This window comes from Diceros bicornis, chromosome 2 (genome assembly GCF_020826845.1).
Source record: "Diceros bicornis minor isolate mBicDic1 chromosome 2, mDicBic1.mat.cur, whole genome shotgun sequence".
In the NCBI taxonomy this organism is placed as follows: domain Eukaryota; kingdom Metazoa; phylum Chordata; class Mammalia; order Perissodactyla; family Rhinocerotidae; genus Diceros; species Diceros bicornis.
This window is the reverse complement of record NC_080741.1, coordinates 14,272,848-14,295,461: the sequence shown is the minus strand read 5'-3', so window position 1 is coordinate 14,295,461 and position 22,614 is coordinate 14,272,848. Positions and strand designations below refer to the sequence as shown.

Below are 22,614 nucleotides of genomic sequence, written 5' to 3'. Positions count from 1 at the left end.
GACATTAGTAACGTTTTAGTCAGCCATTATTCATTTAGATTGATATACACCAATCTCTTTGTTATTCCTTTTCCCCCTGCTTCTCAGCACTTTCACCTTGGGATCACTATCCTAAGATCAGGCAGATCACACTCTGCTTGAGCTACAAGCATACCTTGTTTTGTTGTGCTTCACTTTACTGCACTTCACAGATATTGTGTGGAGGGCAAGACCCTCTACCAGCAAAAAAATTATGACTTGCTGAAGCCTCAGATGATGGTTAGCATTTTTTAGCAAGAAAACATTTTTAAATTAAGGTATGTACATTTTTTTTTAGACATAATGCTATCACACACTTAGATTACAGTATAGTGTAAACATAGCGTTTATATGCACTGGGAAAACAAAAATTCATATGACTCACTTCATTGTGATATTCTCTTTATTGCGGTGGTCTGGAACCAAACCTGCAATATCTCGGGGGTGTGCCTGTACATCATTTAGGATTTCCTTTAGAGAGGGTCTACTGGTGGCAAACTCACTCAGCTTTTTGTTCACCTGAAATTGTCTTTAGTTTGCCATCATATGGTGGAAATTTCTATAGGACAGTATTGGCATAAATTGGAAAGGATAGACTATTCAATAATTGATTTGCGGGCAATGACTTTTAATCTGAAAAAATTTAATCCCTACTTCAAACCAGATACAAAAATAAACTTCTAGGAGATTAAATATCTAAACTGGAAAAAACAAATCTTTAGAACTATCAGAAGAGAGTGTAGGAAATATCCTTATGATCTTTCTTGGGAAAAATTTCTTAAACTGACACAAAAAGTACAAACTATAGAAGATTTTGAAATTTCACTGTATGAGAATTATAAAGGTCTGTATAATTAAACAAGTTAAAAAACAAGGGACACACTGGAAGAAAATATTTATAAAATATAAAACAAATAAAGGATCAGTATCTTAAGCACATAAAAAATTTCAAATAAATAAAAAAACTCTAATAGGTCTAAAAGAAAAAAGAGTCAAGGATATACACTGATAGTCAACAGGAATAAATGTATCAATAAACAGATTTCTACTCAGTTGTATAAAGAAAATATAACTTCTTTATTTTACATAATTGACTTCATCTTTGTCAGGCACCTCCACCTCACTGGTTTGGAAGATCTTGGGTTGGGGAACGGGGAGTAGGGGCACTATAAACTTTCCAGATAAGTGAATCTCAGACATTTTTGGTTCTAATTCTCCTTCAATAACACAGGCAACTTTCTATAAATGTTCCTTGTTTGGATTCCCTCCTCCTCTCCTTGCTTCTCCTCAAGGTGGTGGCTGGGAACATGGGGGGCTTACCTGATAGGAGTACCATCCTCCATCTTACCTTTTCCAGATTCTTAAATGGGAAATAAGGCAAAAACCCTCCTTTTTCTTGGCCTTCTCCTCAACTAATGCTAAAGTCTTGAACTCATAGAAGATGAGAGTCATGATCCACATGCGTGATGAATGCCTACATTCTCTAGTTTATCCTTCTTCCTTTTCCACATCCTACTCTTGGGTAAGAATTGTCTTTTTCTCATTCCATTCTTGCCCAGTTAGAACTCCTCAGTCCTCTCTGCACAACGATTTCTATTAAAACTCTGTGTTTAGACTTTCAAACATGGCTGTTGATATTTAAAAGATATTGCTTAAGAGATTAAGATGTGATTTTTCTGCCTGGAGACAATTTGATTCTCATGATATTTGCCTGGTAATGGACTAAAAAGAGTCTGCTTTGACACTGCAGGCTGAAAGCTAACTGCTTTAATCTCAGCTTTCACCTGTCCTCCCCCCGAAAAAGAGGAAAGCCATTAGATTTGATGGGTGACAAGCTGAAAGGCAATAAGATTTTGCAACGTATGAAAATATATCTGAAATTACTTTAAAAATATTATTCCCACTACATGTGAAAAACTGCATTATCTTACCAGAATTAGGAAATAGCAAATTTTAAAAATGAGATATCATTGGCAAACAATTTGAAGTTTGGCAATAGGGTGTGGTGAAAGACGGCTAGAGGCTGTTTGAACTGTTGCAACCACTCTAGAGAACAATCTGGCAATATCAAATAAAACCGTAAATGTACATGTCATGCCACCCATCAGCACAACTTCTAGGTGTATTTCCTAGAGGAACTCTTCCTCAGGTGCATAAGACGAGAAGTGTGAGGATGTTTACTACAGTATTGTTTGTAATGTACTAAAAACTGTAAACACAAATATCCATTAATAAATCAATAAAATATGGTATATTCATATGATGGAAACTGAAATCTTTGGGATAAATGAACCATATATATATATTTATAAATGGTGATTTCAAAAATAAAGTTGGGGAAAAGGTAAACTGAAGAATAAGCCAGTTATGTAAATTTAGTTGTCCACGAAACAACATAAATATATTATTTATATCTATACATATGTATGTGTAGCATGCATATATTGACTAGAATGATACCCATCAACTTCATGATATGACGAGATTCTTCTGGGAATGGGGGGAGGGGACAGGAAACAGGGATCAAAGGATATGACTACATTATCTGTAATAATTTCTTTTTTTCTTTTTTTTTTTGTGAGGATGATCAGCACTGAGCTAACATCCATGCCAATCCTCCTCTTTTTGCTGAGGAAGACTGGCCCTGAGGTAACATCTATTGCCAATCCTCCTCCTTTTTTTCCCCTTTCTCTCCCCAAAGCCTCAGTAGATAGTTGTATGTCATAGTTGCACATCCTTCTAGTTGTTGTATGTGGGATGCCGCCTCAGCATGGCTGGACAAGCGGTGCATCGGTGCGCGCCCGGGGTCCGAACCTGGGCGGCCAATAGCAGAGCGTGCGCACTTAACCACTAAGCCACAGGGCCGGCCCCAATTTATTTTCTTTATCGTAAAAAAGACATTAAGGAAATAGTACTAAGAAATAGCTGCCAATTCTGGGTGGTGGGCTCATCAGCATGAAAAAATGTTCAATAACAGATTAGACCAAATGTCCATGCTGTGAAGCTGAGTGCATCCTAGTGAGTAGCTGTTCTTCTCATCACCCTGGGGAGGAATCAAGGTGAATTCAGAAATACCCATTTGATTGTGAAAGGACAGGAGAATGTGGCATCGTACAAACTGTTTCTGTAATGAAACAATGTCACAGCTTCCTCCTTCCATTTATTGCTTTCACCAATTTTTTAATTCTAATTTTAGAAATATTTCTAAAAAGTCCAATACATTACATTTGTCTGCTATTTATTCATTTATTTATTCAATATGCATTTATCTTGATTGACCAGGTCCAGGGAAAGGTGTTAGGAAATCAAGAAGAAAGGGACAAATAAAATTGGTGATCAGACTTTATCCAAATGTTCAAGACCTATACGAAGAAAATTTTAATTTCTTTACTGCTAGTCATAATTAAAGACCAGAATAAATGGAGATGAACATCAAGATAAAAAGAACGAACATGGTGAAGTTGTGGGGGATAGTGTGATGCAGCATCCAGATTCTTCTTCAATGAGAGTTGTCCCCATAACTGCTAGGAGCACTGTTGACAGACACCCTTCAGCTGTCATTCCCTCCAGTCTCAGCTGAAGAAAGCTGCCTTGCCCAGGGCCGTGGCCCTTCTCTGGTCTCTCACACCCAGTGACTGATGGATGAAGGAACTGGGCTATTTCAGCCTAACCTGGGACAACTCTGACCAGCCATTCGAACTCCAGAGCTCCCAGCGAGGTTGACTGAGGCTGTCACTGCACCTGCAGCCCCTCAGCTTCTCTCTCTGGCCACCACTGTTTACTGTGCTTCCCTTTCACAAGGCTCTTCTTAATAATACTGTGCATGCTAAAAAAAAATGGGGACCAGAAGCACCTCAGAGAACACTGAGGAAATCAGACGGGTAAATTCCTGATTACAAAAAGAAGAAAAAAACAACCTGGAATGGAGAGAAAGAAGCGAGGCATGGGAAGTGATGAAAAAAGGGATAAATTGGAAAGGAAATTGAGATGAGTCTGAGGCAAGAGTCAGGTGAAACAAGAATGGAGTTGGCCGAAGGTGACAGAAGCGGAAGACACAGCTCAGGCAGCAGAGGCAAGGGGCGTAAACATCCATGGTTGGCTGGCTGTGGTGTACTCTCCTCGCTACAGGTCTTTACCAGAATCTGGTTTTTTTTTTTTTTTTTTTTAATGTCTTTGCCTGCTACTGATAAGGCATCTTGCTAAAAAACAAAAACAAAAACTAACAAAACTAAAACAAAACCCGCAGCTGCCCACCGTCTATGAATGAAGCTGCTTCATCTCCGAGCGGTGGCGTGGGCTTACGGTGGGTCTTGGTAGATCACTAGCGCCTGAAGCCGGCTGTCGAGGGATCGTGGGAGGCAGTTCATTCCTGGAACAGCCGTCTCCGGGCCTTGCGTGGAGGACCAATAGGGCGCGGGGGGCGCGCGTGGGGACCTGGACTCGGAGAGGGAGGTAGAGGCTGGAGTGGTGAGGTGGGGAAGGGCTCCAGAAGGCGGAAGTCCAGGTTGTAATAGGGGCCAGGAGAGCGTCTCTCCGGACTGGGCGTGGGGGCCCAAGGCGAGGGCTCCGGGATGCGGCCCTGCGGGGAGGGGCTGGACACCCCGCCAGCCGAGGGGCGGAGCCCAGCGACTGAGCCGGCTGCAGGGTCCATCCAAGGCGGCAGGAACTCAGGGTCCGAGTCCTGCTCGTAGGCCTCTTCTTGGGCGGCGATCTCTGGGACGGAGGCGCAGAAGAGTCCCTGCTCGACGGCGACGTCGTCCCCGGGAGCGCCCAGGAAAGCGCCCGGTTCCAGGCGGATGGGCGAGTCACCCTGCCTCCTGAGCGTTCGTCGTCGAGGCTGGGCGCCGTCTGGGACTCGGGGCCCGCGGGCTCCTCACATCGGCGGCGCTTGGCAGGGCCGGGTCCTCCGGGCTGCGGTCCGCACCAGGGCGCAGGGTAGGCGCTGGGGCTGCGGAGCCGGGTGCCCATCACGTCGACGGGGCTGCGGGCTTTGCTGCCGGGGCCTGGCCGAGGGCGGGGAGCGGGGAGGGGGCTGGGTTCCGCGCACAGTGACAGGTCTCGGTGACAGGAGAGGCGGGCAGGGCGGAGGGGGGGCGCAGGACCGCGCGACGCGGGGCAGGTCCTTGGAGCTCGTGGGGCGCCCCCGGAGGCCGCAGTCCTGGCTTCTGCGGGAGCCGCGCCCGGCGCAGCGCTTGCCCTCGCGCTTTCCAATCTTCGGCTCCTCACACCGACCCGTTTGCGCCCCGGATGATTAACAACGTGCGACGTCAGGTGACCTGCGGCGGCCAGGATGTCTCAGTATAAGCCCCGCCTCCCGCCAAAGAGGGTATCAGGTTTAGCGCGGTGCAATACCCGGGGAGGTTTTTGATAAAGTGTAGGGAATACTGCGTGGATGCCCTTACGGGGCCCAGGGGCCCTTATTGCTTTTATTCTTGTGGGGAAAAGAGCCAAAATACAATCTCATAAACTGCTTGCTTACTTTTAGAGGGAGCCTATGTATAATGTCTTAGATTTTCCAGGAGGCTATGAAAAGGGATTTACCCCATCATCACTCCTCCCCCACCGCACCCACGTGGTTCTTGAAATTCTTTTCATGCATGAGAGAAACTAGAAATGCAAATTTTTTGATAAAAAAGCTTTTTGAAAATAATCAAGTGAAACTGACTGCAGTTTTTTGTTGGAAGCCAGATTGTAATTATTAATAACAGTAGCAAAAATTTAAGTTTACCTTTTTGTATTCAAACTTGCTATTTGACTTGTATTATACTGAATGTTTAAAAAATCAGTTTATTCAGTCCTCATTAGTGAAACTCAGAGGAGAGAAGGAAATTTTACAAAATTAAATACTTGTTTTGTGTTGGATTTGGGAATGAAATACAGACATGTTTAACAGTAGAACAGAGATCTTTGACTTTTTACCTATATGCTTATGGCAAAAAACCCAGATGTGGGATTGCGGGGTAGTAGCGTGTGGCACCCTAACAATGGTAGATAACGCCAAACTTGCCTTCTTAACTGGTTGTCCTAGTTTATGTTTCTGTGAGCAGTGGATAAGTGTTCACTTTGCACCACATCCTTGCCAACGATTAGTATGGTTAGATTTCTAAGCATTTTCCAATCTGATGGTGTAAAATGGTATCCACTGTGTATTTATGTTGTATTTCTCTGATTGCTCATGAGGTTGATCATGTTTTCATATATGTATTGGCCATTCATGTACATCTTCTAAGGTGTAATACAGGCATACCTTGGAGATATTGTGGGTTTGGTTGCAGACGACAGCAATAAAGTGAGTCACATGAATTTTTTTGTTTCCCAGTGCATATAAAAGTTATGTTTATACTATACCGTAGTCTATTAAGTGTGCAATAGCATTGTGTCTAAAAATACAATGTACATACCTTAATTAAAAAATACTTTATTGTTAGAAAATGCTAACCTTCATCTGAGCCTTCAGCGTGTCGTAATCTTTTAGCTGGTGGAGGGTCTTGCTTGGTGGCTTGCCTGATGGACAGGTCAGCAGCTGTCACCGCACTCCATCTCCTAATCCTATGTCCTTCGATTTCCTCTGGCCCCACACCTCAGAGATGTGAGGACCTCCCGGTCCTGGGCATGCCCTCATACCAGCTGTGCTGATGCTGATGGTTCTGGAGCTTCCACAGGGTCCCAGCTGACTCTGGGGATGAAGGTGGAGGTGTGATGAGGGAAGGCTGAGGGGCCGACCTGGCTGGGAGTGGGACTTTGGCTTTCAGCACTGCTGAGATCCCGTTCTTTCAGAAGCTGGGCCCGCAGGGGGACAGAGGCAGCAGTGGCACCCCCACCACCAGCTGCAGGCTGGCACAGCACATTGGGATCCACACCTCACCTGAGCTCCAGCTACAGTCCCTGGGACCATGGCCTGAGAGGTGGTGAGCCTGGAACCTTGGTGTCCTCCTCCCTGTCCGCCCCCCAACGTCCAATTCAGCACCGATTCTCAGCTCTGCCTCTTGGAGGCCACCACCTCCCTCTGTGTCCACAGCCACCCTCCATTCCCCCAGACGCACCTGTTCCCACCTGTCTCCTACCCTGCTTTGCTCCATTCATTCATCCCCACACCTAGAGCAGCCAGAGCTGCTCCTACATCTCTCCCCCTAATCCTGCAGGGCTTCTGTGGCTCTGAGCACCCAGCCCACCATCCTGGCCCCTTCTCCAGTCTCTCACCTGCTGCCCTCACTCCACCCCACCTCACCCAGAGACAGGGAATGCGTCCCACGCCTCTGGCCACTCTCCACCCTGATCTTTCCCTCACATCTGCTCATCAAAGGCCCGCATCTGACAGGAACCTGCGGTTGAGAAGCACCTGCTGCCGAGACTGGAGTTTGGAGCCATACTGTCAGGGTCCAAACGCAAGTTTTGCCACAAACTGGCTGTGAGGTCTCGGGCCAGAAATGATCTCTGCAGAAATGCCTGTGTGTGAACACTCTGCTTCTGCCTTCCTTTCTGTCAGAATGGTGCCCGCCTCAGTGGCTGGCTTTGAGTTTCGAGGAGTCGACGTGTGTGAAAAGTCTTGAAGGGGAGGGGTAGTTTGCGCTCAGTGGCAGCTCTCTGTGGTTCACCGACAAGTTCTCAGAGCCACGGAGACCCCTGCCTACCTCACAGCTCTGTTCTGAGGGTCAAATTAGACCTCAGCCCAGCTGGAGAATGTGACGACTCGTATGATGTGGTGCAGTGACTCTGACCCTGGCTGTACATCACAATCACTCAGGGACACTTCTTTGCATCCAACACATTTATTTAAAAGTCACAAACATCATGAAGCTCATACCACCTCCACTCAAGGAGGTGACCCACATTCTGCTCCAGCTCCCCTTCATTTTTTTTTTTTGGTGAGGAAGATCAGCCCTGAGCTAACATCCATGCCACTCCTCCTCTTTTTGCTGAGGAAGACCAGCCCTGAGCTAACATCTATTGCCAATCCTCCTCCTTTTTTCCCCCTCTTCTCCCCAAAGCCCCAGTAGATAGTTGTATGTCATAGTTGCACATCCTTCTAGTTGCTGTATGTGGGATGCCGCCTCATCATGGTTGGACAAGCAGTGCATCAGTGCACGCCTAGGATCCGAACCCGGGCTGCCAGTAATGGAGCGTGCGCACTTAATCGGTAAGCCACGGGGCTGGCCCCTCCAGCTCCCCTTCTATGCCCTCCTGGGGTGGGTGTGTGGGGGGATGTTACCCCTTGGTACTGTGAAAATGTTGCCTGGAAGGCAAAAGCGTCCAGGAATCCCTGCATTTTGGTAGCAGCTCTCCAGCTCACAGACCTCGGCCTGCCGCTGACACGGCTGCTCCGCCTGTTTCTTAACGCCTCCCTCACCCCTTCCAATCGGGAGGACCTGTCCTTAGGACTCCTCTGCATTCAGGGCCTGGGTCTCCTCCGGAACTTGCTCATAGGCCCTTCCTTATCTCCTGCCATGTCTGGGGAGGCCTGGTCCTCTGGCAAGTTCTTTACATCGTGTTCTTCCTGTGACACCAAGTTGACAAACAGATATTTCAGCTTTTGATTTTCTTCACACAGTTTTAGGGAATCCTGTAGCTCAGACACTTAAGATTTTTATTAATTTCCCTGCTGGTGTTAAGAGCTGTTTTGGTCAATCTCAGCTTTACCTCAGAGTCTGTCAATCCTTTCTCTATAAGTAGGATTTCCATGGACAGCTCTTCCAACTTCTGGTTGTTCTCTTGTTCTAAGGCATGGCAACCTTTGCTCCCTCTGGACAAGAGAACCTCCCCAGGAGAAAAAGGCTCCCCAGGTGATATGCCACTGAGGCATCAGGCTGAAGTCAGTCCCAGGCCAAAAGTCTTCAGGCCATGTGCCCACCAGCACCTCAGCACAGTGGTGCACCAGGGGACTGTGCTCTGAGAGGCACAGTCCTTGACACCCGGCCACAAACCACTGATGTTTCTGAGCCCGCCTCCCACAGAGGCAGCAATCTCTGCCTTCGCAGACAGCCTGACCTGGCCCCTCCACTGGAAGGTGGATTTCCGCCTGGACTAGTAGCCTCAGATTTCTCATGTCTGGGTCGAGATGCCCCATTTTTTGGTGTAAAGCTTGTTCTTCCTGCCTTGTTTCCTGGCCTTCTACCTGTTTTACAGATTGATTGAATTGCGGTGGGGTGGGAGGGGCCTCTGGGACTGATTTTTCCCTTTCTGGCAGTTGGGGCACCACCTGGGAGCCAGGGACATGGCCAGGGCCAAGGTTCCCAGGAGGCAATGGGAGGTTTCTGAGGCCAGTCTCCTCACTCTGCAACTTCTGGGCACAGACTCTCAGATGCAGTGTGGTGGTGGGGCCCACAATGACTGGTATAAGGTATTTTTCTTCTACCAGCTAGCAGCCTCTTCCAGCCAGCTCACCTGGGCCTGGCAAAGGTGCTGATGACCACAGGTAGAGGACTCAGGGAACGGACTGGGAAGACTTAGGACTGGACACTGGGTGTGCACCTGTGTGGGGGCGTGCCCAGAGGATGAGGGGGGAGGGTCAGCAGCTGCCCTTTGCTCGGCTGGGTCGGGGGCTCACAGTTGGGCAGGTGTCCGGAGGACCCTCAGGGTGCACCCTGGGCTGCACTTTGCTGAGCCGGGTAGGAGGGCTACCAGTTGGCCAAGTGTCTGATGGACTCATTTGCTCTGTGCTGAGCTGGTTAGGAGGGCTCCTGGTCTAGGGGTGTCCAGGGCAGTCGTCTGCCCTGTGCTGTGAGGGGTTGGAGGGCTCCTGGTCAGCCGGGTGTCTGGGGCACTTGGCTACCTGTGCTCAACCCGGTTGCAATGCTGGAGGTCTGGGAGGGGCCCTCCCCGTGAGGGTCGTTGCCGAATGGGAACGCGAGGTGAGGAGCGCTGTGGGTCCACGAGGCGCCGGCTGCTGGCGCGGGGACGTGCGAGACTGCAGAAGGCCGCAAAGGTGGACTCGAACATGAAGGTAGAGCACAGGTGGGGGCGAGAGGCCCGGGGCAGGACCAGTGGCCAGGCTGTGCTATCCTTTGGGGTGGAGAACCAGGCGGAGAGCAGGAGGAGCTGAGGTGGAAGCGCCTGCTCTCCCCTCAGTGAGGCCTGGGACCCATCACAATGCCTCCTCGTGATGTCACTACCGTGTCCCTGTCCAGTCGCCAGGCGGCTCTCAGCTCGGTCTTGCTGGTGCGGCCAATCATCACGCAGCTCTGCCGGCCACTCGCTAGGTGGCTCTCATTGTGGCCCTCCTGACCTCACTGCCGGGATGCCATCCCCCATCCCCTAAAAGGCAGATTGGTGCCCACGCTGGCCCCTGACCCTTGCAGCTCTGGGCTCCCTCTCCCCCGTTGCAGAGCCTTGATTTCACAGGTGGAACAGCTGGCGGCGAGGGCGGCCCAACTCCGTGCTCCCAGGACCTGCCAGGATCCGAAAGCAGGCGGAGGTCAGGCTATTCCTCACGTGGTGTGGGTCCTCCCTGGGCCCCGCCCATCACAGAAGCTCCGCCCAGGGGTTTCTATGGTGACCCAAGCGTGCCTGGATCCTGACGCTGCAACTACTCCCTTTGCTGCCCCAGCTTCTCCCATCTGATACCGGTTCTGAGGACTGGATCTCCAGAAAAGGGAGATGGAGTGCAGAATGGGCAGGCTGCAGGCAGCCTGGGACAAGGACAGAGGAGGAGAGACTCCAAGAAGATGAAGGATCCTCACCCTGAGGGTCCAAGGCCACAGAGGGAGTAAGCTGCCCATCTGAGAACGCGGAAGTAGCGATCTTGGACAGCACCTCATCACCCCTCCTGTGCAGCTGTCTGCCCCTTCTCCGTCATTAATGTGGTCATTATTGAAGACTTTAGCCCTGCTCACTGCTGGCAGCACTACACTCTGTCTTCATTTTCTGTGACTTTTGCATCCACAGCGACAATCCATTCTGTACCTAGACTTCTGGTCCTTGACGTCCTTGCTTGTTGCTGCAAACATGTTTGATATTTTCCCCAGCAGTCATTTCTGTCTTCTACATTGAATAACGGTAATATTAATAAACGAAATGTAAATTGTTCTAGTCTCCTGATGCAACGGCTCAGGGAAAGTAGGCCCATTCCCAGAGAATGAGTCATGACTGGAGGAAATCAGTCATGGTCCTCCCCTTCCTCCTTGCTAGGATTGGTTGGGTGTGAGGAGGCCATTTGACCCAGTTCTGGCCAATAGGGCCTGAAAGGACGCCTGCTGTAGGAGGCAGGTGGTGTTTGGGAAAGCTTTATCTCTTTAACTAAAGAAAGGCAGATGGTAGGAATCAGTCATCGCTCTTTGCCTTTGACCTGATGGGGTGAGTATGTGATGTTAGCAACTGTAGTGGCCAAAGTGAGTCCATGAGGAAAGAGGTAAACGGAATCCCAGAGGAGCTAATGCAAAGGCCTGCCTTTGCTGACAGGATGAATTCATCAACCCTGGAGCCTCCTGACTCTGGACTCCTTGTTGGTGAGATCATAACCACCTGCAATGAAGCCACTTGGAGCCAGAAATTCTGTTACATGAAGCTGAAGGCACCCTAGCTGATCCTTTCATTCCCACAATAATCTAAATATCTTATCTAAATATTTCTTGTGCCGATTCCACTTTCTTTTTTTTGTGTGTGAGGAAGATCAGCCCTGAGCTAACATCCATGCTAATCCTCCTCTTTCTGCTGAGGAAGACTGGCTCTGAGCTAACATCTATTGCCAATCCTCCTCCTTTTTTTTTTTTTTCCCCCAAAGCCCCAGTAGATAGTTGTATGTCATAGCTGCACATTCTTCTAGTTGCTGTATGTGGGACGTGGCCTCAGCATGGCCGGAGAAGCGGTGCGTCAGTGCGCGCCAGGGATCCAAACCTGGGCCGCCGGTAGCGGAGCATGCACACTTAACTGCTAAGCCACGGAGCTGCCCTGATTCCACTTTCCAGCTATGAAAATTTGTATTTATCCTGGTGAGACATAGGCCATTGTAGATCAAAGTCGTATCTCATTCTCTTTGTATCCTCCAGTGTCCTAGCATCTTGCTTATCTCATAGTCAGTGCTAAACACGTGTAATGAATAAAAGTGTGGTGTAATGAATGGTTTACAGTCTAGGCCATCAACAGAGCACAGCCCTTCACCCAGACCAGTGTCTTTACTAGTATAAAACAAAACAAAACATAACAAACAAAAACCAAAAAAACAAAAAACAGAGAGAGCCAACGAGAACCTGAATGACTTACAGTACTCCTTGTGGTCACTGCTGTGCAAGCAAGTCAGAGGACAAGTCTAGGCCTGGCCCAGAGGAGGGTGGATCCTGAAGATGAAGGCCTGTGTTCCCCCCAATCCCTACATGGAGGGAAGCTGCTACAGACCGGGAATTCATCTACAAACCTATCAGACAAGCTTGTCATGGGATAGGCCAGTAAGGTGCTGGCAGTTGTTCAGGCAGCTCCCATAATCTTAAAGCACATACCCTCCCCTTCCCCTTCCTTACAGAGCCATGCACCCATTCTAAGAAGTTCTAGTCTCTTGCCTCCCTTGAGTCCTGGTGTGGTCATGTGACAAAGTTTTGAGTAGACGGGCTGTGTGGGATTTCTGAGGAGGATCTGGAAGTGAGGCAGTGGCCCCTCAGCTGCCATATCTTCTTCCTCTTGCAGATGTGGAATGTGCATGTGATGGTTGGACTCCCTCAGATGGTGCCTTGAGGATGGAAGCCATGGGAGAGGGATGGAGCGGAAAGATGGAGACAGGGCCCTAATCTTGGCATGGAGAATCCAGACTTCTTTAAATGAGAGAGAACTTCACTTACTTTTTTCCCAGTCATTTTTATGTTGGTGTTTTGTTCTATGCAGATGCACTGATCCCCAACTGATCCAGGGCTCCTTTCCCACTTCACAGCCCCCCAGGGCAGGGGTCTCCTAGGCCTGCATCTCCCCATCAGCTGCTGGGGTCCCAGGAATGGGGCTCCTCACCTCCCCACACTCACAATTTTCTCCTCTTTTGGCTGCAGCAACTTTTTTCCAGTTCCCAGAACTGACCCATCTCCTTTGCACCACTGGGCCTCTGCATGTGCTCCTCCCTTTCTCTGAAGTGTCAGCCACCTGGCTAGTTCTGACCGTCATTCCACTCTCAGTCACTTCCTCCAGGGTTCCTTCCTGGCCCCCTACTAGCTCAGACCCCCCTGACTTCTTCATTGTCCTATCACAACTGTAATCATATATGTGTTTGTGGGTCTGTCTGATTAATGTCTCCCTTCCTCATGACACTGAGCAACCTGAAAGCAGCAGCCCTGTTTTATGTTCCCCTCTGTGCGCTCAGTCCTGAGCACGGTCCCAGCACACGGAAGGTGCTCGCACGTGCTGAGTCGTGGCCTCATGAACCTTGGTGTTTCTGCTTCTGTGAGGCCGAGATGGTCCTTGTCATCATAGGCAGGGCTGAGCAATGGTGTTGGCCTCAGTCAGAAGGCCCTACCAGGGATTTCCTGCTCAATTGCTTTCTCACTGTATAATTTCAGGCAGGTGACCACTGCGACCCTGAAAGTGGGCATGATGAGAAACCCAGCTCCTGGGGGCCATGAGGAGAACCCCGTGAGGAGCACATGACGATATGCTCGGCTCCCTGCCTGCCACGGGCCACCTCCTTGCCCATCACAGCCCCAAGGTGGAAACACAAGTAACTCCTGATTCTTTTTGCCCAGGTCCTTGCTAGCTTGAGGACATTCTTCCACTTTCCCTTCTTGGAGATGGCTGAAGAAAGAGGTCACAGGACAGTCCACCAGCCTGCCCAGTGTCCAGCAGGGGCTTGGGTGATGCACAGCGACTGCACCCCACTTCCTGTTTGCTGACTGGAGACGCCCTTCTCCTCCTCAAGAAGACAAAGGCTGGAGATCCTGTGGGGCTGGACCCCAGATGGGTGAGGTTATTAGGGGAGTCTGCATGTGGGGCAATTAGGGTAGGTGCTGAAAGCTTGAGGTGGGCAGAGGTGACTGAGGGCCAACAGGGAGGATGGTGTAGCAAGGAAGAAGTTGCCAAGTGGAACAGACTGTGGGCACAGTCTGAGGAGATGCAGACCCAGGGGTGCCATGAGGGGTCTGAACTCTGCCACACTGGCTTGACCGCAGGTAGGCAGTGGGTGGGGGAGACATCAGGGATTGGTAGGTGGTCTCTGATAGATACTGCTGGCATGGGTGGACCCTAGGAGAGAGACTAGGGGTCACTGGGCAGCACTGGAGGGGTTGAGGTGAGGGGCCTGGGGTTCAGCTGGGACTGGCCAAAAGGCAGAAGAGGGACAGCCTCGAGGGCCAATCATGCCAGGGCATAGGCGGGGCTCTCCTTGGTATTACAGGCCTTTCTATGTCTGGCCTGGTAAAAACTCCTGCTGATCTTTCAGGTCTCAGTGCAGACAGTCCTCCTCCCTGCTCTTCCAATCCTTACATTCCAAGCATGTTGATACAGTCCTGTTTAGACCCCACTCAGGGCCTTGCGGGGTCAAGTCACCACATCCTCTCCACGGCTGCCACTCCCTGGCTATGTGGGGAGAGACGTGGTCATAACCTCCATTTTCCTTCAACCCCCCTTCACCCTCCCACTTACTCAAGGCGAGAGCATCATAATCTCCGTTGTCCACCAAACCTCCATGGGTGGCATTGTCGTAATCTACATTTTTTATCAACCATTTCACCCTCCCAACTCCCATGGGGAAGAGTTTGTCAGGTTCTCCATTTTCATCAATCCACTCTACCCTTCCAACCAACCACGAAGAAGACACTGTCAAATAGTGTGTGCTTATGTCTTTGGCCCATTTTTTTGTTGTTGTTATGGAGTTTTGGAACTTCTTTTTTATTTATGTGTGTTGAAATTTTCTTTTTCCATTTTGTGGCTTGTTTGTATTCACATTCTTTATAGTGTTTTTTGATAAACAGAATTTCTTAACTTTAAAATAGCTTCAAATTTATCAGTTTTATTCTTTATGCTTTGTGATTTTTGTGTATTGTTTAAGAAATACTCCCTAATCCAACATCATTTTTATATCTTCCAAATATTTAAATTTTTACCTTTCAAAATTTAAAGTCTTTATCCAAATGTTATCGATTGTTCTGTATGGGTGATACAGTGCTCCAATTTCAATTTTTTCCTCATCTGCAAAACTGGTCGTCCCAATACTTTTTATTGAAAAGCTCTTTCCCACTGAACTGCATCATTTCCTGAGTTATATGCTTTTTCGTTTATGTGTGGGTCTCTCTTTGATCTTTTCATTCTGTTGCATTGATTTAATTGTCTAACCAGAGGCAATTTCATACAATTAATACCTTTAATACATTACATTTAATATGTAATAATTAATACAATACTAATTAAATTAGTATATTTTCATAATAAGTTTTTTGGTTTACAAAATCTTTGTTTATGCCTGTTTTTGAAAGATGGTTTCATTAAGTGAAAAATTCCAGGTCAAAATTATTGTTTTCTAGGAGTACTTTGCTGCTACTACTGCACTGTTGACTGGTTTCCACTTGGTTTCTTCCACTACTTGCCTGCATTTTCATTGTAGTTGTATTTTCTTTCTGCATATAAAAATATTCTCTTTGAATTTGGTGTTTTGTGGGCTTACAATAATCCACCAAAATATGTATTTATTTATTTATTAATCTTGAGTTGTGGTGCTTCCTGACTGAGGACACTGCACTATGTCCCAGAACTATGTGTATTCTTGGAAGGATGCTTCTTTTTACCTCTCTTCAGCGCTGAAAGTCTTGCCACCTCTATCTGCCATAGGATTATGAACACTAATCTCATCATGCCTTTTACGCTTATTCATGGTAGGAGTCTGCTCATTCCTCATATCCCAGATTTAAATCCTCTAATACTCAGTTCATGGTATTCTCTCACTACCTCCTATCCTTCTCTATCTCCTCCACCTTTTCATTCTGCCTTCTGGAGCTCATAGTCAATCACAAAACCCACAAATCTTCAACTCCCCTGATATTCACTTTAACTTTCTACTACAATCGTACCCTACTTTCCCTGGAGGCTTCCAAAGTAGAGGCCGTTTTCTCTCCCACACCCCTAGTAGAGGTGTGATATACGTTCTTCTTCCTCCTCATTGCTGCTTCCCAACCATTTCTCCATCCTTCCTAAATTTCACATCATCAGAGTATAACCACGCTCTACTCTGTCTTGGTGCAGTCCTCTACCCTCTTTCCAACTCCAGGACTCCTCTTCCTCACTCCTTAAATGGTTTTTACTTGGCTTTCTGTCACTCTCTCCCCTATTGATGCTGTCATAATTCTTGATGATTTCAAAATACACTTAGGTGGTTCTTCCAAAACACTGGTATATCTCCATCCTGTACCACCCCCATGCAATCCAGACCCCCATATCTCACTTCCTAGTCAACATCTTCACTTGGATATGTAACAGGCACTTCAAACGACACATGTCCAAAATTGAATGTATCTTATTTTTTCTATATCTGCTCCCTCAAGGTCTTTCCAATCTCAGAAAGTAATGATTCCATCCTTTTTATGCCTAGGCCCCAAACCCTCAAGTTATCCTTGACTCTCTCTCACCTTTCACATCAAGAAATCTGTTTTGTTTACCTTCAAACTATATCCAACTACATGCCACTTCATATCACTCCTCTTGCTGCTACTTTGATGTAAGGCAGCACTATTTCTTGTGTGAATTATTGCACTCCATGAAGGCAGAGATTTTTAACTGTTTTGTTCTTGGCTATATTCCTGGAGTCTGGGAAAGTGCCGAGTACATAGTAGGCACTTAATACATATTTGTTGTATGAATGGATGAATGAATGATTTCTTTCTATCATCACATCTGGAGAATTCTCATTCATTATTTCTGTGAATAATGAGTTCCCCGTTCTCTCAGTGTTCGCCCTCTGCATCTCCAGCAGTCATGCTGTAGAACTGCTCCCTCTCTGATAATGTCTCTTAGTCTCCTCTTCATAGTTTATATGTTTTTACCCTTCGTAGCTTTATGGATGATTTCTCTAGTTCAGTACTTCCATTTTCAATTGTGTCTAAACTGTTGTTTCACCCTTTCATTGTATTTCCCACTCCCAAGTTTACATATTTAATCCCTAGAAGTTTTCTTTAGTCCCCCCCCTCTTTTTTTTGTGAGGAAGATCAGCCCTGAGCTAACATCCATGCCAATCCTCCTCTTTTTGCTGAGGAAGACTGGCCCTGAGCTAACATCTGTTGCCAATCCTTCTTTTTTTTTCCCTTTTTCTCTTCAAAGCCCCAGTAGATAGTTGTATGTCGTAGTTGCACATCCTCCTAGTTGTTGTATGTGGGACGCCGCCTCAGCATGGTGGGAGAAGCGGTGCATTGGTGCGCGCCCGGGATCCGAACCCAGGCCACCAGTAGCAGCGCGCCCACCCAACCGCTAAGCCACAGGGCCGGCCCTCTTTAGTTCCCTTTTAAAGCTGCCATATCTTTTGATATTTTTTTTCTTAGCTACACTTACGTTGCCCACTTTTATGTCCTCAAATTAAATTTATTTAAAAATTATTTTATATCTGCTAATTCATCAATCTCTAACATTCAAGGGACTGATTCTCCTTTTTCTTGTTTTGAATGTCTCTCATTTATTCTCATTTATGGTGGTTTGTTTCCTTATGTGCTCTTTGATTTTGGATTATGAGCTTAGAATCACTGGAAGGTTATCTCTGAGAAGATACTTAGCTCTGGGTATAAGGCATATTCTCCTCAGGGAAGAGTTGTTTTACCTCTGCCAGGTCCACTATCTATCAGGGAATATCTTAAAATAAACTCTCGGCTCCCCCCACCCCACAACAGATCGTGTTTCTTTCTTTCTTTTTTTTTTTTTGTGAGGAAGATCAGCCCTGAGCTAACATCTGCCAATCCTCCTCTTTTTTATTTCGCTGAGGAAGACTGGCCCTGGGCTAACATCCGTGCCCATCTTCCTCTACTTTATATGGGACACCGCCACAGCATGGCTTGACAAGTGGTGCGTCAGTGCACACCCGGGATCCAAACTGGCGAACCCCAAGCCGCTGCAGTGGAGCGCGCGCACTTAACCGCTTGCGCCACATGGCAGGCGCCACAGATTGTGTTTCATTCTACCTGGAACCAAGGCTGAGAGAGATACATTTAAGTCCCATCTCCTTTTGTGTTATGAGTTCTTTTTCTTTCGCTTGTTAGATTACCCATCAGAGTATCATGTTTTAGAAGGCTGGGATATTTTTCAGCGCTATGTGACCAATGAATTTTATTTTCTCTCCCCAGTCAACGGGACGTTAAAACCAAAGCTCTAGGTCACCACAGAATGTTAGGTACCCCCATGTACCCTCTTGTTTCAGCACCCATTTTCCTCCCTGGATTTGTGACATGTCATCATTTTTGACCTTCGAGGATTTCTCTTATATTTTTACAAGCTGTGATATGCCTTCAAAATATTAAAATAATTATTATCCATCAGTTTAAAGAACTTCATTTTTGAAGATTTTTTGGACTATTTGGTTCACATATTGCTGAAAATGAATGTCCTCAGTTATTTCAAGTGTAGATTATGAGGCTCTTGTAAGAGAAGACACAGTTTTGCAAACAGGGCCCTCTTCCCTCTTCAGCATAATCAGATAATTAGGCTGGGACTTGTGACTGATCAATTGCTGTGTTATGGGGGAAGGAGGAGGGATGGTTGAGTTGTGGTGGGAATTGTGGACAAGATGGTAGTGCAGGGGGATTCCCTCTGTTGGAGGCAGAGAACACCGATAAGGAAATATTAAACCATATTAAATATTGACCTCTACTTTCAAAAGAAAGACACAAGCCTCCAGGACCAGAAATAGAGTAGAAAATCCAGTTTCTCAATGGGCAGCTAATATTTTGATGTATTTGTGGTACTGAGACTAAAATATATAGTGGCAACCAGGATTTCTGCTCCTGTGAGGGGCCTGGAAATCACCCCATTGCCAATCATCAGAGGTTGAAGAGGCACTGACCACTATTTCATGCTTGTGCCTGTGGTTGATCAAGGAGAGACAGACTGAAACTGGGGACTGAAACTGTGTGATTGCTTAGGGATTAGACCTGTGCCTTTCCAGAGAGACAAGATACAAGAGTTCCAAAAGCCTTGGGTCTGAATTGTGGTCTACCAGGAAGTGGAAACTGTAAAAATTATAACTGTGGGATACAAAAGATAAATGTGCCCACTCATGATGCGCTCCCACTCAAAATGTGCCCACCAATGAAAGTTACTAAGCACACGAGGAAATCTAACGTGATTAAAAACAAATAATAGGAGATTTTACCTGTGAGGAAATTGAAGTAATTGAGCTATTAATGTTTAAAAAATTTCAAAACATAAAGGATATAATGCCATCCATGAAACAAAAATACGAGTTTATGATACTAAGTGGGGCAGCTTTGAAACAAGAAGAAGGAAGTAAAAATCTTGAAAACAAAAAAATATGATCTTTGAAATGAAAACTTTCTTATAGAAGTATAAACAGAATACTGGAAACAGTTGATGAAAAGCTTAGTTAATTGAATTAAAGAACGAAGAAAACTGGAATTGATAAGGTGCACACACACACCCCCCATTTGATATAGAGATGGTAAGCATCATGGGAGATTGACTGAGTAGTGCCATTATGTCTTGCTTGGATTTCTAGCCATGGAGACCGTATGGGAGATTCCAAGGGATAGAGCCTAAGATTCTGTGGGTTTTAAGGCAAGAGATAATTTCACATATTGATAGTCAAATTCCGTCAAACCAAAAAAAGAATCTACCCCTAGAGACTTTATAGTAAAACTGTAGGACACCAAAGGAAAAGAGACATTTTAAAATATGCCAGAATGAACAGCTGAATCAAATATAAAAGGAACAAAAACTTGATTGGCAGACTTCTTGCCTGCAACAACAACAAAAAATGGCAGAACAATGGGCTAATATGTTTAAAGTAGTTAAATATCATTTTAGAATTAAGAATGAACATGTAATAAAGCATTTTCAGACATACAAGACTAAGAGAGCTTACCACACAAAAACATGTTCATACTTACAAAACCAAGATAGTTAGTCACATACAGGATATAGTGAAAAGAACTATTAAAGGATATTCCTCAGCAAGAAGAAAATTGAAACTAGACTTGGAGAGTGGAATCTAAGTATAAAAAGGGAGAGAAGAATTGGGAAAGCATGTTGGTAAATCTAAATAGTTATTGATGTTTTTAAAAAATGAAATCATTTTGTTGACTTCAGCTTTACCAGTCGCATTTTATTTCTTTTATAAAAATGTGAAGCAAATATGGTAACAATTAATTTTTTAAAAATTAGAAGTTTGATTTACGTAAGAGAAAACTCAGGGTAGAATTTAAAAGGTATAAAATACTAATGTGGAATAGCAGGAATGCAAACATTTTACATCAATCTATCAGTTGACATGGCCAGATGGAGAGATTTAAAAAAGAAATACATATCCCAATGCACACTGAAAATATCTGCTAAGATCCAACATCTCTCATAATGAAAAGTGAACTGACTGGAAGAGAACTTCAGCAGGTTGAGAGGTAGCTATGAACAAACACCATACTGTTAGGTATAGTAACCATCATACTATTTTGGAATTTTCCAGAAGAGCAGCTGGAAACACCAAGAAAGAGAAAAGCCATGGCTGAGAGTCTTTATAAATTCACGGGAAAGCATACAAGGAAACTCACAGCATGAGAAATCCAGTGATTTCCTGGTTTGGGAGAAATAGGGGAGCAACGTTATGATGCTGGAGAAAGCAGAGTTTGAGAGAAAATAACTGATGCCAAACGAGGGGGAACGGAGGGGCCAGAGAATGATCTTGGAAAGAAGCCCAGACGTCTGAAAACACATTGTCTGGTATCCCTGGGCAGATTTTCGACTTCAAAGATGAGGTCTAGAATCTGCTTTCTCTTCCGGACGTCTTCATCGGCTACTATAGGCAGTCTGCACGGAAAAAGCAATTGTTTGCACATGAGGGGCTCAATTTCCAGGTTGTTGGATATCTAGTGTAAAGGACTGGGGGAATCCCAGAGGGCCCCCAGGGGGTAGCCAGGCTTGTCTGTGTGTGTGTGTTTGTGGTGGTGGTGGTGGGGCAGTTCATTCCTGGAACAGTCGTCTCCGGGCCTTGCGTGGAGGTCCAATAGGGCGCGAGGGGCTCGCGTCGCGCCCTGGACTCGGAGAGGGAGGTAGAGGCTGGAGTGGTGAGGTGGGGAAGGGCTCCAGAAGGCGGAAGTCCAGGTTGTAATAGGGGCCAGGAGAGCGTCTCTCCGGACTGGGCGTGGGGGCCCAAGGCGAGGGCTCTGGGATGCGGCCCTGCGGGGAGGGGCTGGACACCCCGCCAGCCGAGGGGCGGAGCCCAGCGACTGAGCCGGCTGCAGGGTCCATCCAAGGCGGCAGGAACTCAGGGTCCGAGTCCTGCTCGTAGGCCTCTTCTTGGGCGGCGATCTCTGGGACGGAGGCGCAGAAGAGTCCCTGCTCGACGGCGACGTCGTCCCCGGGAGCGCCCAGGAAAGCGCCCGGTTCCAGGCCGACGGGCGAGTCGCCCTGCCCTCCCGCGTGTTCGTCGCCGGAGCCCAGGAGGGCCTCGGGGACCAGCATGAGGGTGTAATCTCCGAGAGACACTTGCAGGACCGACGTTGGCTCGGGCTCCAGCACCAGGTCGACGTCGTCCAGGGGCACCTGCAGGGCACAGCCCGCGGCCAGGACCACCACCGAGGTGAGCGCGCCCGCGGCCGGGGGCTCCGCCGGGTCTTCGAGGCTGGGCGCCGTCTGGGACTCGGGGCCCGCGGGCTCCTCACATCGGCGGCGCTTGGCAGGGCCGGGTCCTCCGGGCTGCGGTCCGCACCAGGGCGCAGGGTAGGCGCTGGGGCTGCGGAGCCGGGTGCCCATCACGTCGACGGGGCTGCGGGCTTTGCTGCCGGGGCCTGGCCGAGGGCGTGGAGGGCTGGGTGCCGCACACAGTGACAGGTCTCGGTGACAGGAGAGGCGGGCCAGGGGCGAGTGGGGCGCAGGACCGCGCGACGCGGGGCGAGTCCCGGGAGCTCGTGGGGCGCCCCCGGGAGGCCGCAGTCCTGGCTTCTGCGGGAGCCGCCCCGGTGCAGCGCTCGGCCTCGCACGTTCCAATCTTCTGTTCCTCACACCGACGCGTTTGCGCCTCAGACGGCCAATGGTGTTGCAAGTGACGCCAGCGTAACCAAAGTCGCAAAATATCACGCTAAGCTCCGCCCCCTCTGAGGCTCCGCCCCGTGGAGATCGCGGTATCTGTGCAGCCCAATAGCCGTGGCTGTAGTTGGTATGTCGCTGCAGGGAGATACTTTTATAGGCCTCTAGGGGGCAGAACGACTTGTGTAACTCGTTCTTAGAAAAAGCGATATACCAATTAATAGAACTTCAAACATTGCTCACTTTTATGGCTAATGTTTTCCTGTGGCTTCAGGTATTTTGGAGAAAAGACCACTCAACTAGACCCCTCTTCCCCCCCGCCCCCGCCCCACACCATCAAACGGACCCACCAAAATGCTCCGTGAAATTCCTTTGATACTTGGTCTTTCATTTCAGGAGTAAATGGAAATACTGATTTCTCTTTAGGAAAAGTTCTGTTTTAATACCAAAGTAAAGTATTTGTGG

General features: G+C 47.5%; 1 protein-coding gene and 1 pseudogene across 1 annotated transcript; both read right to left on the bottom strand.

Moving 5' to 3' along the window:
• Positions 1-4,381: 4,381 nt before the first annotated feature.
• Positions 4,382-5,001, bottom strand: LOC131410751 (proline-rich protein 23A-like; annotated as a pseudogene).
• Positions 5,002-21,084: 16,083 nt separating this feature from the next.
• LOC131410742 (proline-rich protein 23A-like) lies at positions 21,085-21,891 on the bottom strand. The gene has a single exon (XM_058549008.1). The coding sequence runs from the start codon at positions 21,874-21,876 to the stop codon at positions 21,085-21,087; it is 792 nt and encodes a 263-aa protein (XP_058404991.1). The 5' UTR covers positions 21,877-21,891.
• Positions 21,892-22,614: the final 723 nt, after the last annotated feature.

Excerpts from the sequence above, each read along its gene's own strand:
- LOC131410742 (XM_058549008.1), bottom strand. The coding sequence starts at position 21,876 with ATGGGCACCCGGCTCCGCAGCCCCAGCGCCTACCCTGCGCCCTGGTGC.